Raw genomic sequence first — 17,482 nt, 5'->3', positions numbered from 1 at the left:
TTGTGGGATCAGCACTTGAAACTGTTATGTGTGCCAAAGGTTAATTTTGTTGTTGTGCATCGGTGATGACTGAGAGGCAGTCAGTCAGTCTATGAGGGGGACCTGTGGTGGTCTAGATTTTGTACAGGAGTGCTATGATGTGCCTTGGACTGGCATTGTCTTAATTTTCTTGCATGGAGGAAGCTACTTATTTGCATGGATTGTTAATAACTGCAGAGCTGTTGATAATGCTGTGAGAGAGTCATCTGACAGTTTGCCAACATAAACCTGGCATTTTACATTGTTGTTTTATGCAGTTGAATCTTCCTGTTTCCATCCATAATTTTGAAAGAAAAGAGCAAGAGTGTTCAGTGCATACCAAAATAATGAATCTATTGCTGCAAAGTAAATGTTAATGAACAGTCTCATTACAGACAAACAAGTAACAAGATTGTTTTACAAGAAAATGCTCATCCAGGAAAGGGGGCTAAAAGTAATAGCAATTTTGTGTGAAGTCAGTTCAGATTGCATTGATAAAGACATCAGTGATTATTTAGTAACTCTGAAATTTTAACTGCTGAAAGTCGAGAATATATTTTTTTAAAATTTTGCAAAATGGTGAATATAAATACTGAGTAGACATTCTCATGTTACAATGACTGACACTAAAATTCATTTTAATGAGCCACTGTTTTCATTGTATGTAAAGATATTCAATTTGTATCTGAAGACCACCCTCATTGATTCGTAACTCTTCATTGCCCTTTCCTTATAAATACTGAGGTTTTGTATTTTTGTGCAAGGATAATGGTCATGTTGTGTGTGTATGATGTTGTGTAACAGTGCCACTTTATATCCTATGCAATATTATGTAAGCAGGTCTGACATATTTCGTTGCAAATCAAACTTTCATGAACCCCAATCAGTTACTCTTCTGCTTCCTTTCTATCCAAGTCTCTGATATCTTGGAGCATTTTGACTTTTTTTGCTTCTTAAATTTAAACCCATACTGAAAGAAATGCAATTCAACACCAATGAAGATATGAACCACCACATCCCAGAGATGAGTTAAGGGCTGAACTGGGAATTGGTGTGGGAGTCAGAAAGTGTGAACATGAGGGGAAGGGCAATACTTCACATACATCTTTATAGATTTAGTTATGGGATGAAAATTTTTTTGAAAAGCCAGTACAGCAAAATCCTGAACAGACGTTTCCATGTGTTCATATTAATGGTTCAAGTGTTAATTTTTAAAGATAACTTTATTTTCAAATTTTCAGTGTTCTTATGTACAATTTCTGCTATGGGTATGTCTGTGACATTGTGTTTAAAACTTGAATGTGAAATACAAAATCTGTTTCTTTAAGTTCATAGTTAAAAGTCTGCATCTTCAATCTACAAAACTTTGTGATTTAAGCTGACAGATTGAACAATTTATTTGTTAACTCCATGTTCTTAAACTTTAAGTGTTAAATGGTGAAAAGAAACAATGTTAGGATATTTTAAAAACTACAAATATATTTTTCAACAGTTTCACACTATCAAAAGTAGATAGCAAAGAACTTCAGAATTCTTTTCTCGTAAATTATGATTTATCACAAATGTCCACAGTTTTATTAAGGAATCACAGACTTTTTTTGTTATTCATATTTCATGAAGTCTGTATTCTCAAAGCAGTACATAATTTAGAAAAGTAATGAAAAAAATGTTTTTCTGCGAGAGAAGTTAGGTATACAATATTTTTTGTGTGTTTTCACACTGTACCGGTATTAAAATATCAATACATCTCTGTGCTCCTAGGAGATTTATCACATAAAAATATAAAATATTTACATCCTCTTCAGTATATAGTTACAATGGGGAACAGTAAATGGTATATCCTTATATGTCTAACATTAATTCATTCTGTTAGAGACCTAAGATGCTTATCAATTGTTAATTAGGTTTTTAGTGATCAACAGTGTACTCGTGTTTGCACTGTTATCACTTTAGTGCTTCTTTTCAACACTCCATATATTACTTATTGTTTAGAAATAAATGGTCTCTGCATTTATTTCCAAATGTATAATAACATGGGTGGGAAAAGTCAAACACATTTCACTTTTGCATATAACAGTTCTTTTGTTTTAAGCCTTTGAATGTCAAAGGATTTGTAAACGGGAAGAACTGTAAATGCAGAAGTTTTTAGTACTCCAGCCATACTCAAAATCCATGTGAATCAATGTTCATAGCATACATGCAGCACTGGATGTTACTAAATGCAAGTTCTTATGACTGTGGTGAGACTCAAATGTTTCAACATTTGGTGAAGAAAGACTAATGTAACATCACATGCTCTAATTCAGTGCTCCTTAAGGGCTCAACTTTTATGACTCCTTGTAATCTGTAATGTTCCACTCAAATAATTTCCACAAAAGAGTCGGTCAGGGCATTACATCTTTCCTGAATAGTGTGAATCCATATGGGAGGGTGGGCCACGGTGTTGTGGGTGTGACAGAGTTGCAGCCTTCTGAGAGAACCGTGAACCTGGCCGGGAGTGCACAATTGCATAGTGGTCACTGTTTGTTGACATTGATCTTGTTGAATTCATGGTTGAACCTCCTGAGGTGTACCCTTGTTTGCCACCATTGAGAGAGTACCTGCAAAAGTTAAAAGTTCTTTTTATATGATCAGCTCTACAATATGTTATTCTATAAGCTTATGCAAATTTTTATGTACAGAACTGGAAAATAGATAGTGACTAAAAGGCAAAAGTCATCTCTCTCACATACATCCTAACTACTTAGCATGGTGGATTCCTTTTCCAATCATCATCTAACAGAGTTGATTCTTTGACATAACACATAGGATATTAACTTTGAAAAAAGAAAATAAGTGACATCAATCTAATATAGCAACAAAAATGTGAAACAAATCTTAAAAAAGATAATCACCTATTTAATAACTATAACATTCATTTCAGACTAAATGTACCTACACAAAGATGTTTTTAAGCTGGATTTGTTTCTCTTTAGATTTGTGTGCAAAAGAAAGGAAATGTATTGATACCAGATGTTCATATCACTGATCAGTTTGAAGGCTGTAGCATAGCTGAACTCTCATTCATTTATCCTTGGTGTTCTAAAAATATGACTGAGATCTTCATCAACTAAAAGATGTTACTCTAAGCCTTGTACATGTACTCAATCATCAGCACTCCACTCCTTGTAGAACGTTGGCCTCTTTTGTCATCTGTCTCCATTCTTCTCTGTTCATTGCTTTCCTTCTCCATTGCTTTGAGGTCCTCTTTTGCATCTGCAAGTCACATTTCCCTTGGTCTTTCTCTTCTCCTTCTCCCTTCAGGTTTCCCTATAAACACTTTTTTCAGAACTTTGAGTTTCTGGAATTTTCTGTTCATGACCAGCTTATTTCATTATTCCTTGCTTGATTTTTCACTGTGGTATTCATCTGTCCAAAAAGTGTTTGTAGTTCTGTGTCTGACCTTATTCTCCACCTTTCTTGCTTTCTCATTGCCCCACATATCTTTCTCAAAATCACCCTTTCCCATCTCAAGAACCAACCTCTTTCATTTGTAGACATCGCACAGCCTTTCAATCCATTCATCTTCTAAAATATTAACGTAGTCAAATATATTTTGATTTCTGTATTCCTACTAACATTCATGGACTTCACTGTATTCTGCAAAGAATAATGGTATCTGTTTCTGCTTGCTAGCCTTTCCTGAATTTTTATTCTGTCATTATCAAACCTACGCATTTAAACTTTTGCATCCTTTAATATTCTTTCCCATTTCTTTTTATTGAAATGTCTCCTCTATCCTTACTAGGATCTCCCATCATCACGTTCTTTGTTTTGCTTATATTCACTTCAAGTCCTAACTTCTACACCACACATTCTAGTGCAGCATAACTAGTCTTCAAAGCTCTGACATTCCATGCAGTTAATGCTACATCATCAGCTTATGTGACCACCTGGACCTGCCAGCTAAAACTGTTCTTCCTAGGATTGTTGTCATTTGCTGAATTACATTCCCCAGTGTTCAACTCAAGAGTAGTCATAGTCACAGTACCCTCTTTACAGGGAACTCTCATGAAAGCTCTCAGCAGACTGTTGTTTTCATTGTAATTTTGATCAGCCTCACTAATTTTAGCATGATTCTCAGCTCTTTCATAATTTGGAGACTATTTTTCCTGTCTAGACTAATGTATGCTTGTTTAAAATCAATATTCAGCTCATGCAGTTTGTCGTCATCTTCATAAAATTTCTCTAGCGCTTCCAGAATGAGATTTTCACTCTGCAGTGGAGTGTGCACTGACATGAAACGTTCTGGCAGATTAAAACTGTGTGCCAGACTGAGACTTCTTCATTCAATATTTACTTTTTGCTATTTTCCTAATTTCCATCAAGTATCTCAATATAATACTCTTGCCACCTCTTCAAAGCTTTACTTTGATCTCCAATTAGGTTTCCATCTTCAGCCTTATTGAGCTCTGTTCTTTGTTGTTGTCCTCTCTTCAGTTCTCTAGATCTTTCCTAGAACTGTTGTATCTCATGACTGTCCCTCATTTCTTCCAATTGCTCCATCTTCCTCCTTCCATGCTGCCTTTTCTTCACCCTACATGATCCACTCTTTTCTTCTCTATGTTGTCTTCCACTGCAAGTCTTGCTTTCCTTTGCAGAATTCTTTGCGTGCTTCATTTCTCTCTTGGATTCCCAGTGAGCACTCCTTGTCAAACTTGCTCTTTTGTATTCTTCTCTCTGCAACAACTAATCTGCAGCTACACTGATAGCTGTTTTCAGTATCTCCCATTTAGTTTCCGCATCCCCTTCCTTTCCTGTGTTCTTTCGATCTTTGAGAATTTATCTAATGCCTTCTCACATTTCTTTAATTTGGAGACTTTCTATATCGTGTTTCACTTTTGTGCTACTCTTTGTTTCTTGCTGCGTCCATGTTCTGTCTATATCTCATCCACGCTAAGTAATGGTCTGTGTCTGTCTATCTCACTACTGCTACTAACTTCTATAAGATTTGATGTGTGCTGTTTATCTATAATTACATGGTCTATTTATACATTTAGTGATGTAAAAGAAGAAAGGTTTGTCAGTGATATGCAAATATTAGGGACAGGCACAAACTCAGAGTATGCAAGAATGGGGAAATAAATTAGCCATTCCTCATTCGATGGAGTTACCTGTCATCCCTGCATTGCATTAAACTGTTAAGTAAATCACAAAAAACATAAATCCCAGTGGCCAGACACATATGTGATCCTCACTCTGTTTGAATGAGAGTCCAATGCTAAAACCTGGGCCATGTTAAATATCTACAAAAATGTGAGCAGTTTCTTTCAGTGATATTACTGTTGAATTTTCCATGAATGTAGCTCAGACAAGGCTTTAAGTAGGCGCTTATGTACCTTCCCCAACCCCCATCTCAGTCATCATTACAGACTTACCTTGATCCATACTGTGATCCATGCCAACTGCGGTATGGATCGTACTCTTCTATGATACTTGGTTCCTTCTCAATAACTTCAGTTCGAGCACAGCTGCAGGTCATGGCAGAGCAAAGGAAGACGTTGATAATCAACATTATTAGAAACATTATTCCAAATGCTATACAGAGATACAGCAGCCAAGGAGGATTTATTGAATTGTCACAAATACTCTCCAGTTCTGAAAAAAAGAAAGAAATGAGTTACTTTTCTGGCTATTTCAAATTACAGCACAAAACACTACAATTATAGGAATGACATATTATAGGTATCTATTCCAGACATAAAGGATCCCATATGATTTGCACATATGTTAATGTGAATTGTTAGGAAGTTTGGTATAGTGTTAAAAAATATGCATCAAAATTGAAATTACCTAAATAAATTGGGTAGGTAAATGTAAATGTTCTGTGACCAGGGTCTCCCATCGGGTAGACCATTCGCCATGTGCAAGTCTTTCGATTTGACGCCACTTCGGCGACTTAAGTGTTGATGGGGATGAAATGATGATGATTAGGACAACACAACACCCAGTCCCTGAGTGGAGAAAATCTAAGACCAGTTCGGAATCGAACCCAGGCCTTTAGGATTGACATTCTGTCACCATGACCACTCAGCTACCGGGGACGGACAATTGGTTAGGTATAAAGCACATAGTCTTGTAATGGCACACAGACTGCACTACAAGTTATTGTGAGACATCATTATCCCCACTGTTGGTTACAAATCTTTCAGCAACAGTTTATTACCAAAGCAGTATATGTCTATGGAAATGATATCTTTTTGTGCTGTTAACTGACATCCCAAAGTAAACTTTATTTTCCATCTGCAGTTATCATCACAGCTGTAACTGGAGCTCTATGGACAACACAGAATATGCCATAAATATGCAGGAAAGCTATGTCAGAATGTAAATAATTTAGCTAAAACCCAGTATCACACTCTGTTCCTAAAGTGAAGGCTAAGCCGACTTGGCTCCCCATTCTTCCCCGGTTTTCTAACTCCTTCTAGAAGTATTGCCATGGTATTGCCATAACAGAGGTCCAAATAACTTCCCAACCCTACTGAAATCCTTAGGCCCATCCCAGAACCTCTCCCTTGAGTCCAACTCCACTGTTTTCCCAACAATATCCTGTACATCCACCTTCTAAATGTTTCCCAAAATCCACAAAGCCACCAATCCTGGATGACCCATTGCTATTGTTTGTTGTGCTCCTACTGAAAGAATTTCAGCTCCTGTTGACCAATGCCTCCAACCTATTGCCCAAAACAGCCTCTCACATCAAAGAGACTAACCACTTCCTTTACCAACTTTCCATCATCCCCACCCATTTACCTCCTGGACCCCTTTTCATCACTGTTGACACCACATTCTTATACACCAACATCTCTCAACCACACCTTTGCCACTGTTGAAAACTATCTTTCCTGACATTCATTGGATTCCAAACCCATTAACTCATTCCCCACACACCTCACGAACTATATCCTGACAGATACTCCTCATTTGATTCAGTTCCATTGCTGAGATCTTTATGATATGGATTCAGTGCATAGACATCCTATCCTCATTGCTCCAAAACCTCAACACCTTCTCTCCCATCCACTTCAGCTGGTCCTCCTCAACCCAATGTGCCGCCTTCACGGACATTAAGCTCCACCTCTAGATCTAAATCTAAATTTATACTTCGCAAGCCACCCAACGGTGTGTGGCAGAGGGCACCTTAAATGCCACTGTCATTACCTCCCTTTCCTGTTCCAGTCGCGTATGGTTCGCAGGAAGAACGACTGCCGGAAAGCCTTCGTGCATGCCCGAATCTCTCTAATTTTACATTTGTGATCTCCTTGGGAGGTGTAAGTAGGGGGAAGCAATATATTCAATACCTCATCCAGAAACGCACCCTCTCAAAAGCTGGACAGCAAGGTACACCGCGAAGCAGAGTGCCTCTCTTGCAGAGTCTGCCACTTGAGTTTGCTAAATATCTCCATAACGCTATCACACTTGCCAAATAACCCTGTGACAAAATGTGCTGTTCTTCTTTAGATCTTCTTTATCTCCTCCATCAACTTGATCTGGTACGGATCCCACACTGATGAGCTACACTCAAAACGGGTGTTTTGTAAGCCACCTCCTTTGTTGATGGACTACATTTTCTAAGGACTCTCCCAATGAATCTCAACCTGGACCTGCCTTACCAACAATTAATTTTATATAATCATTCAACTTCAAATCGTTCTGCACGCACACTCCCAGATATTGTACAGAAGTAACTGCTACCAGTGTTTGTTTCGCTATCATATAATCATACAATAAAGGAGCCTTCTTTCTATGTATTCACAATACATTACATTTGTCTATGTTAAGCATCAGTTGCCACTCCCTGCATCAAGTACCTATCCGCTCCAAAAGTTACTGCACTTCACTGCAATTTTCTAATGCTGCAACTTCTCTGTATACTACAGCATCATACGCAAAAAGCCACATGGAACTTCCGCCACTATCTACTAGGTCATTTATATATATATATTGTGAAAGGCAATGGTCCCATAACATTCCCCTGTGGCACACCAAAGGTTACTTTAACGTCTGTAGACATCTCTCCATTGAGAACAACATGCTGTGTTCTGTTTGCTAAAAACTATTCAATCCAGCCACACAGCTGATCTGATATTCCATAGGCTCTTACTTTGTTTATCAAGCAATAGTGGGGAACTGTATTGAACGCCTTCCACAAGTCAAGGAAAATGGCATCTACCTGGGAGCCTGTATCTAATATTTTCTGGGTCTCATGAACAAATAAAGCAAGTTGGGTCTCACACGATCGCTGTTTCCTGAATCCATGTTGATTCCTACAGAGTAGATTCTGGGTTTCCAGAAATGACATGATACACGAGCAAAAAACATGTTCTAAAATTCTAGAACAGATCGATGTCAGAGATATAGGCCTACATTTTTGTGTATCTGCTTAACGACCCTTCTAGGAAACTGGAACTACCTGTGCTCTTTTCCAATCATTTGGAACCTTCCGTTCCTCTAGAGACTTGTGGTACACAGCTGTTAGAAGGAGAGGAAGTTCTTTTGCGTACTCTGTGTACAATCGAATTGGTATCCCGTCAGGTCCAGTGGACTTTCCTCTGTTGAGTGATTTCAGTTGTTTTTCTATTCCTTGTACACTTATTTCAATGTCAGCCATTTTTTCATTAGTGCAAGGATTTAGAGAAGGAACTGTAGTGCGGTCTTTCTCTATGAAACAGCTTTGGAAAAAGGTGTTAAGTATTTCATCTTTACGCGTGTCATCCTCTGTTTCAATGCCATTATCATCCCAGAGTGTCTGGATATAATGTTTCGATCCACTTACTGATTTAACGTAAGAACAGAACTTCCTAGGATTTTCTGTCAAGTCGGTACATAGAATTTTACTTTCGAATTCACTGAACGCTTCATGCATAGTCCTCCTTACGCTAACTTTGACATCGTTTAGCTTCTGTTTGTCTGAGAGGTTTTGGCTGCATTTAACTTTGCAGTGAAGCTCTCTTTGCTTTTGCAGTAGTCTCCTAACTTTGTTGTTGAACCATGGTGGGTTTTTCCCATCCTTCACAGTTTTACTCATCACGTACCTGTCTAAAATGCATTTTACGATTGCCTTGAAATTTTTCCATAAACACTCAACATTGTCAGTGTCGGAACAGAAATTTTCGTTTTGATCTGTTAGGTAGTCTGAAATCTGCTCCTATTACTCTTGCTAAACAGATAAGCCTTCCTCCCTTTTTTATATCCCTACTTACTTCCATATTCAGGGATGCTGCAATGGCCTTATGAACACTGATTCCCTGTTCTGTGATTACAGAGTTGGAAAGTTTGGGTCTGTTTGTTATCAGTAGGTCCAAGATGTTATCACCGCTAGTCAGTTCTCTGTTTAATTGCTTGAGGTAATTTTCAGATAGTGCACTCAGTATAATGTCACTCGATGCTCTGTCCCTACAACCCGTCCTAAACATCTGAGTGTCCCAGTCTATATCTGGTAAATTGAAATCTCCACCTAAGACTATAACATTCTGAGGAAATTTATGTGAAATGTATTCCAGATTTTCTCTCAGTTGTTCTGCAACTAATGCTGCTGAGTCAGGAGGTCATTAAAAGGAGCCAATTATTAACCTAGCTCAGTTGTTGAGTATAACCTCCATCCATAATAATTCACAGGAACAATCTACTTCTATTTCACTACAGTATAAACTAACAGTGACAAACACACCACCTCTGGTTGCATGCAATCTATCCTTTCTAAACACCATCTGTGCCTCGTAAAAATTTTGGCAGAATTTATCTCTGGCTTCAGCCAGCTTTGCATACCTATAACAATTTCAGCTTTGGTGCTTTCTTTCAGCACTTTAAGTTCCAGTACTTTACCAATGCAGCTTCGACAGTTTACAGTTACAATACCAATTGCTGCTTGGTCCATGCATGTCCTGACTTTGCCCCACACCCTTTGAGGCTGCTGCCCTTTCTGTACTTGCCCGAGGCCATCTAACCTAAAAAAACTGCCCAGTCCACACCACACAACCCCTGCTACCCGTGTAGCAGCCTGCTGTGTGTAGTGGATTCATGACCTATCTAGGGGAACCCGAAACCCCACCACCCACCACACTTCTGTCAGTATTAAACCACTTATCATCAGCAGTACCTAAATTTGGACAGCTGTCATCTCTCACACAAAAAAAATCCCTATCTTACGGTGTGGCCCCTCATGGGCAGCATAGCTGCACTGACAAGAACTACCTTGCCCAGTATGCTGAAGGTCTCACAAAGGACCTCACAGGCAGGCACCACCCCAAAAACCTAGCCTGCAAACAGATTTTTGTGCCATATCCTCACATACCCCAATCCCCAATCAGCCTCAAGAATCATCTGCAAAGAAGTGCCCTCCTCATCACCCATTATCACCATGGACTGGAACAACTGAACCATATCATCTGTCAGGGCAGTGATTATCTATTATCTTGCCCTCAAATGAGGGACATCCTATCCAAGATCACTTCCATCCCTCTTAAAATGGTATTCTATCACCCACTCAATCAACACAACCTAGTCCATCTGTATGCCACCCTCACTCCCAATCTTTTGCCTCAGGTATCATACCCCTGTGGAAGACCTAGGTGCAAGACCTGCCCAATCCACTCACTCAGTACTTCCTACCCTAGTCCTGTAAGAGGCTTATCCTATCCCAACAGAAGCACAGAAGCAGGGCTATATGTGAAAACAGTCATTCATAAGCTAACTTTGCTGCAATGACAGCACAACTTTTTATGTTGGTATCACAAGCAACCAGCTGTCCACCAGAATGAATGGTCACTGCCATACTGTGGTGGAGGACAAAGTTGACCAAAGTGGCACAACATGCAGCTTAGCACAACATGCATCTTAGTATAGCATGCTCCAATTCAATTATTGCTTCACAACTCACACTATCTGGATCCTGCCCATCACCACCAGCTTTTATAAACCACCCAGAAAGCAGTTATCCTTGAACTCATCTTTCACTCCCATAGCCCTCCTAACCTCCGCATCCATCAACCCACTCTTCCCACACCCTTCAGCCAACAGTTTCCCCTTGCTCTATCCTATCACCCCCTCCCAATTCACATCTCCACTTCACCTTCATTGTGTTCTACTCAAAAGTGCCCCAGCACCTGTGCATTTCATGCCTATCCCAAGTACCTGCCACTCCTCCCACCCACTTCTTAGCTGCAAACCGACTGCCTCCCTCCAAGCTGCTAACTACACACCCTCAACCATTCTTCCTACCTTCTGCCTCTCTCTCCCTCTACCTAACTCACCCAACACAGTCCCTACCAAAGACCAGTCCAGCTGCTGTGATCCAGGCGCTGTGCACACAGCCAGCACTATGTAGAGGCATGGAACAGGCAAAGGCATGTGTGTGGACATGGGAATGTGTGTGCACGCATATTCGTATGCACATGTTTGTGTGTGTATTTGTACTCTCATTCATGATCTGATTTATTCCTCAAGCCAGCAAGTTATCTTTCTTTTTTCTGTGTGCCTGTTGTTGACTATGTTTCTACAGTTTGGTGAGTGGTCTCTTTTACTCTTAAATTACTCATATTATAAGTATGCCAAAAAAACATTTTTAAAGGGAAGCAAATATAAGGACAATGAAAACTTTTTGATGGATTATAACAGTGTGTTGGACTGGGACTCAAAACTTGTGATCTTTGCCTTCCACATGAAAGTGTTCTATCAACTGAGCTATCCAAGCATATTGCCCAGTCCACTATCACAACCTTACTCCCACCAGTACCTCATCTCCTACTCTGGTGTATTCTAGAATCAGTTCAATGAGTCTAAATTTTCATTAATAACTTTTCTGTGACAAAATTTAGAGAGTTTAAAACATTATTGGAACTTCTTAAGCATCACACATATAATCTGGCATGCTTTTAATGACTTGACTGTGAAATCACATAGAAAACAAATGGAAGTAAGATGTAGAACATCAACTATTTTCTACAATGTTGTAATAAAGGAATGTAAAATAAGGTAGTGATGTTACAGATTTCTCCCAAATTTTATGATAAAATTTATGTGACCATGCAAAATTGCCACTACACATAGATAAATATGGCACAGGTTTTGTTCCAGGATTATTTATTGGAAGGTAATGATTTTGTGCATGAAAAAAACTATATCCATCATGCAAAGATTGTAGGCCAATTGAACAGTAGCTAACATAAAAGCGTAACCAAACCTTTTATTCCAATATAGATTCACAAGATGACCAATTGAACAGTAGCTAACATAAAAGCGTAACCAAACCTTTTATTCCAATATAGATTCACAAGATGACTAACTACCATACTTTGAGGCAGCAGCAAGTCGATACTTATAGATACAAGGATGGAATAACATCAGATTTAGGGGCATGGGTTCTTTCTACAAAAGGGAGAAATAGGTATATACAAGAAGGGACCTTCTTGTACATACCTTGTTATTTTCTGCATTTTATTTTACTGTGGGTTTTGCTTTCTTTGTAAGGCTATTGATAATCTGTTGCTTCTCAGTCTACCAACTACACAATTTTTTACTGTATCTCAATGTGGCTGTATCTTTAACTTGATTAATCCTCTCCTGTGTAAGTATAAGTTCGAACTGAAACTTTTATGAAGACTCAGAGACACTTTTCGATGGCAACCTTAGAGAGCAAAGTGCTTTTGATATTTTGATTTATGATCCCAGTATATAAAATCATTTTGAAGTTTTATAATGCATTGATCATAATCTAGTAAGCTTGTAAACTGTAAAGGGGAGCCTAAGTGTAAGTGTAACTTTTCCTCATAATTTAACTTGTGGTATTATTTAGTTACAAGAATGCTTAACAGTTAAATGAAAAAATATTAAGTTATGATAACATTAAAATAGACAAAAAGAAGGAAAATGTTATACATTTGTATTCATCAATTACTGATGTAGCTATGTTTACTACAACAAATAATTAAACTGCAACCATGATTGAGGGTCAATATCTAATGAAACAATACCGTAGATGTAACTGGTTAGCTTTCATTAGAACTCTAGCTACTGGGTTATATCTATGTCCATTACTGTTTGATAGTAATGAATAAGTGTCTACAACACGTACGGGGAGCGTCTCCAGCATCCAGTACAAAGACACTGGTACTAGCCATCAAGACACCATCCTCAGGAGCTGCTTCTGTGTAGATATCCTTTGTCACAGTTCTTGCGAGTGGTTCCAGATCATCTGGACATGCTGGTTCAGAACATGTACCAGCTGTAACATAATAATTACAATGTGAAAATTTATTTGATAATTATATTTTGAATGCAATAAAAATATGTATTGTCTAATTTACAGGAGTATCTAAATCAACATCAAGAGGCATAACAATAACTTTACAAAAGTAGTTAAGCCATATGTTTCATGAATGAAGACTCCTACAGGATTATATTTTATCTTAGCTCTTTTTTCAGAAAATCAAGAGAATAGTGAAACATTTGCAGTCAGTCATAATTTTACTTATCCATACATAGTTATGTTATTATTTTAATGTAACCATTCACTCTTCCACGTCTGCAAATTTTCTCCTTTATAATGAATCAGTAGAACACAATGGATGAATTAATTAAATAAACAAAAATGCTTGCAGGTACATGTGTGCAATATTACATCTCTAAGATCTCTTAAAAACTGTCTTATTACAGTGGTAATGACAATTAAAAAGGAACGAATTTGTATTATTGGCAACCACTTGTTATAAAGGAGAAAATGCACAGTGAACTGACTGACAAAATTCCAAGAGTTTTGAAGATGTCTCTGCAAGATGTTGATTTTGTACTTTACACAGTACTTTCTATGCTCACTTCTGCTAAATGGATACTTAACTTAATTCTGCTAAATTATCTCAGAACATAATTACATAAGCAACAGGAATTGAAAATAAGCAACATGAGCCAGCACATTAGACTTCAACACAGTTACAGATACTTTAAAGTGTAAAAATGCAGAACTGACAAAAATTTACTTTTTTATGTGTTGAATCTATTTTAAATCGCTAGCCAGTTGGACTGCAAGGAATTTTACACACTTTTTCATTCAATATATACCACTTATGTCTATCTGAAGTATCAGCAAGTTGTTTATATTTTTTAAAAGACACCATATTTGCAATTAACTGTTGACTATGATATATTTCAAGAAGTTCTACGTGACTGTGAATCCCATCCATGAAAAGTAAATCATTTTTATTTGTCTGAAATGACATAATATAGGACTTTGTGATATTAATATTCAGAACAGTAGCTGCGAAACAGCTGCAGTCCTCTTTAGCTATCAAAACAGCTGTAGTTCTCTTTAGCTATCATCTGTGCCAAGTCTGACACAGCTGCATGATCAGCAAACATGAGATGTTCTGAATGACACTTTCAAATCCCTGAAACCTAATTTACATATATTAGTAATAGGACAAGAAAGAGTACCATACTTTGTGGGAATATTTTATGTGCCCTGATTTCAAGTTTTGTTTCTTAGCTATGATACATTTAGTTAGTGTGAGCCATTGCTTTCTGTTGCAGATTCCTTCCATGCAAGAGGGTTAGGATTAATCCTGTAATATACACTGTTTTCTCAGGTACAATTTAGTAGGCCATACAGACAAAGGCTTTGGTGAGGGGACAGAACATACCAACAGAATAGTTGTTGATAAATTATTTTCCTCTTAGAACAGCATTTGCTGTCATGATTGTTCATGGTGAAAGTTAAAACTGTGGTCCAGACAGGAATTCAGTCTTGGGTCCTTGGCATTTGTGGGCAGTGCATTATCATTATATTATTCTAGCATGACTTCCCACAATTCCTGCAGGAGTCATGGGCTTGTCCACTTTCTTTTTAAAATCTGCAGAGGCTCCCACAATGCTGTGGGGCCCGGACATCCAAGAGAAAGGACAGCAGTCTGTTTGGCTTATCCACAGCTTCAGCATTGGAAGTGAGGATCTTTTTTCACTCTAGGCAAAGTAATTGTTGTTTTGTTCTGAAGGGTTTCTTTGTAGTGTATCATTTGCAAAAGCCAATTTGGGTGATGGTTAAAAGGTTTGGCTGTCAAAAATGCCTCACTATTCTAACGAAGACTAGTTTCTGAAAACAGAGAAATAAAACAGCAATCAACAAACTAATCTGTGCTGAGAACAATACAATTTGTAGCTAAAAAAGTGTTACATTTGCAAAATACTTTCCAATAGTCTATGTCTTTCTCACTAATTATTGCTCTTGTACAGATATATAGATGATTGTGTGTCCGTTGTGACCCAAAAGTTACTCAGAACTCACCTTACTGTAATCACAATTTGTGGCCACTATTGCAGTTGACATCTTACAGTCCTTAAGAAATAAGTAGGACAGTTACATGCTGATGTTGTTCAGTCTACACATATTGTTACTAGTGCTACTGTCTTACCATCTGTTTCAAGCAGGACTAGCCTCCAATACAAGTATTAATAAAGGTGCCAAAATGGGTGCTTAACGCAATAAATATGAACACCTACACTGGTCTTCTTCTGGACCTGATACCAGTATCATCAAAAACATAGTTTATGACAAAACAGACAGGGTCAGGAAACTGATCAGAATCCATACAAAGAGCCCAAGATGACCTTAGGAGTGTTATCACTTTCGGCAGTGAGAAAGTGAAACAAAACTAATAATTTAGTGTTCTTTTCATTGGTCCCCTTCCTAAGGGATGCACCTGGTCACTCAGTTTGAGTGCTGTGGGATGGGATTTGACCAAAATTTGTATTATGAATTTTTGCGTTGTTTCACAAAACTTTATTATTTTGTATAAAAATAATAAAGTTTTGTGATACAAGGCAAAAAGGTTATCATTTAGTTAATATAAAATACAATGTTTCCCCAACCCAACCCTCCCCCCCCCCCCTCCCCCTTTCAGGTGGACCTATTAAAATGACCAAAAATGTCTTTTCATTCTAGTGATGTGCCTTAATGTGATAACTTGTAAATTTCACACAGGGTGGAATTTGAACTGTTGATTGACACACTATGCTATGGATTGTAACAATAGGCTCACAGTTCTGTCCTTGATCACAACTATCTACAGGTATGCCTTTTCCACAGTTACGAGTCCTGGAATAAAGTGGTGCAGATTTTCTTTTACATTTATCAAGAGGAGCAGCACCTTTGGATCACATACTCTGACACAAACACCGTAAATAGATTTTTGGAGAGATATATACACATTATAAGATAAGTGTTAGGATCCTACTTTTTTCTCATGTTGTGCATGTGCTGCATACCTTTGCAGACCGCAATGTCACATTGCAAATTGACCTGTGTGCTGTCTGGGAACCTGAACATGGAGTAAATGGTGGCCTCTGCCCATCCTTCCTTTTGGTTGTACTTGAGTGGCGATATCACCTGACGTGACACAGGACACCTGCAGAAAAAGATTACAACTGACATAAGCCAAGCAAATTAGTCTTTAGAGCCTAAACAGTAATGTACTTCCATTATTAAATGTTCCTTTGATTCTCATTATATGTCATGAATTAAAGTTGAATGCTTAAATCTTACAAAAAATTATATTCATGGTACAGAAATTTAAAAATATCAGTGATGATATCATACTGAAGAAGTTAGGCTCACTTGTGTAAAATGGAAAGTGATACCATAAACAGTAGACCCATCTGGTTATAATTTTATTCATAATAAGGACATTAGAAGTATAAGCACACAAATACTGCATAACACCACATCTAGCCTTGATAATTACCTCAATTCACAAGTTTCTTAGGAATGTCGTATACAGCTGAAGCTATCATTCATGATCAGACCCCGTTAAGCTACTAAACAGAGGGGATGTTGACACCTGTGTTTCACATGTTGTTCCAAATAGTCACACTGATTTTCCACAGTGAGAAGACCGGGTGATGTAATGCACAAGATGAGATCTGATAGAGTACCTGAGTGTTCAACAAACCAGGAACATATGTTTGCTTCCCTATTGACACAGCTATTGTCACCTTGGAAGCCAGGAGAGTCCACACCAAACACATCAGGGAGGTACAGAAAAAAGTTATGTTAAAATAAATATATGTGTCCATTTTTGTCATAACTTGAATGACCGAGCCCAAGTCACAATAAGAAAAACAAGGTACATCAGTGCTCTCTAAGACTTGCAGCGTATTGAATGGGTGGCTTGATCCTTCCCAACCAATTCCAGCAGAGAACTATTTTAATTATATTAATATATATAGCTGCAGCTGTCCGTAAAAAGGACCACCTGGATTCCGAGATTAATCAGCTGAAGCATGAGTTCTGAAACTACAGTTATGGGGCTCAAAATGAAAGTTACTGTTCTCCAAGAACTGAAAAACTGAAAACACAAAAATTTTGAATGATCATATGATGATATGCTTATTGTACTTCTTACTTTCTACAGAGCTATAACTAGCAAAATAGGTAGGA

The 17,482-nt window shown here is 37.9% G+C and overlaps 1 protein-coding gene across 1 annotated transcript in view; it reads right to left on the bottom strand.

Annotated features, from left to right (window-relative positions):
• Window positions 1–1,222: 1,222 nt before the first annotated feature.
• The window catches only part of LOC126281455 (uncharacterized), a 457,459-nt gene continuing 441,199 nt past the window's right edge, over window positions 1,223–17,482 (bottom strand). Inside the window, exons 6-9 of the mRNA XM_049980440.1 lie at window positions 16,312–16,451; window positions 13,130–13,279; window positions 5,436–5,655; window positions 1,223–2,618 (exon numbers count right to left, since the gene is read on the bottom strand). Coding sequence (XP_049836397.1) covers window positions 2,411–2,618; window positions 5,436–5,655; window positions 13,130–13,279; window positions 16,312–16,451 — 718 coding nt within the window. The 3' untranslated portion in view covers window positions 1,223–2,410. The remainder of the gene's footprint in view (window positions 2,619–5,435; window positions 5,656–13,129; window positions 13,280–16,311; window positions 16,452–17,482) is intronic.

This window comes from Schistocerca gregaria, chromosome 7 (genome assembly GCF_023897955.1).
Source record: "Schistocerca gregaria isolate iqSchGreg1 chromosome 7, iqSchGreg1.2, whole genome shotgun sequence".
NCBI classification, from domain to species: Eukaryota; Metazoa; Arthropoda; class Insecta; order Orthoptera; family Acrididae; genus Schistocerca; species Schistocerca gregaria.
The sequence above is the reverse complement of the archived record's forward strand: the minus strand, read 5'-3'. Positions and strand labels throughout refer to the sequence as shown.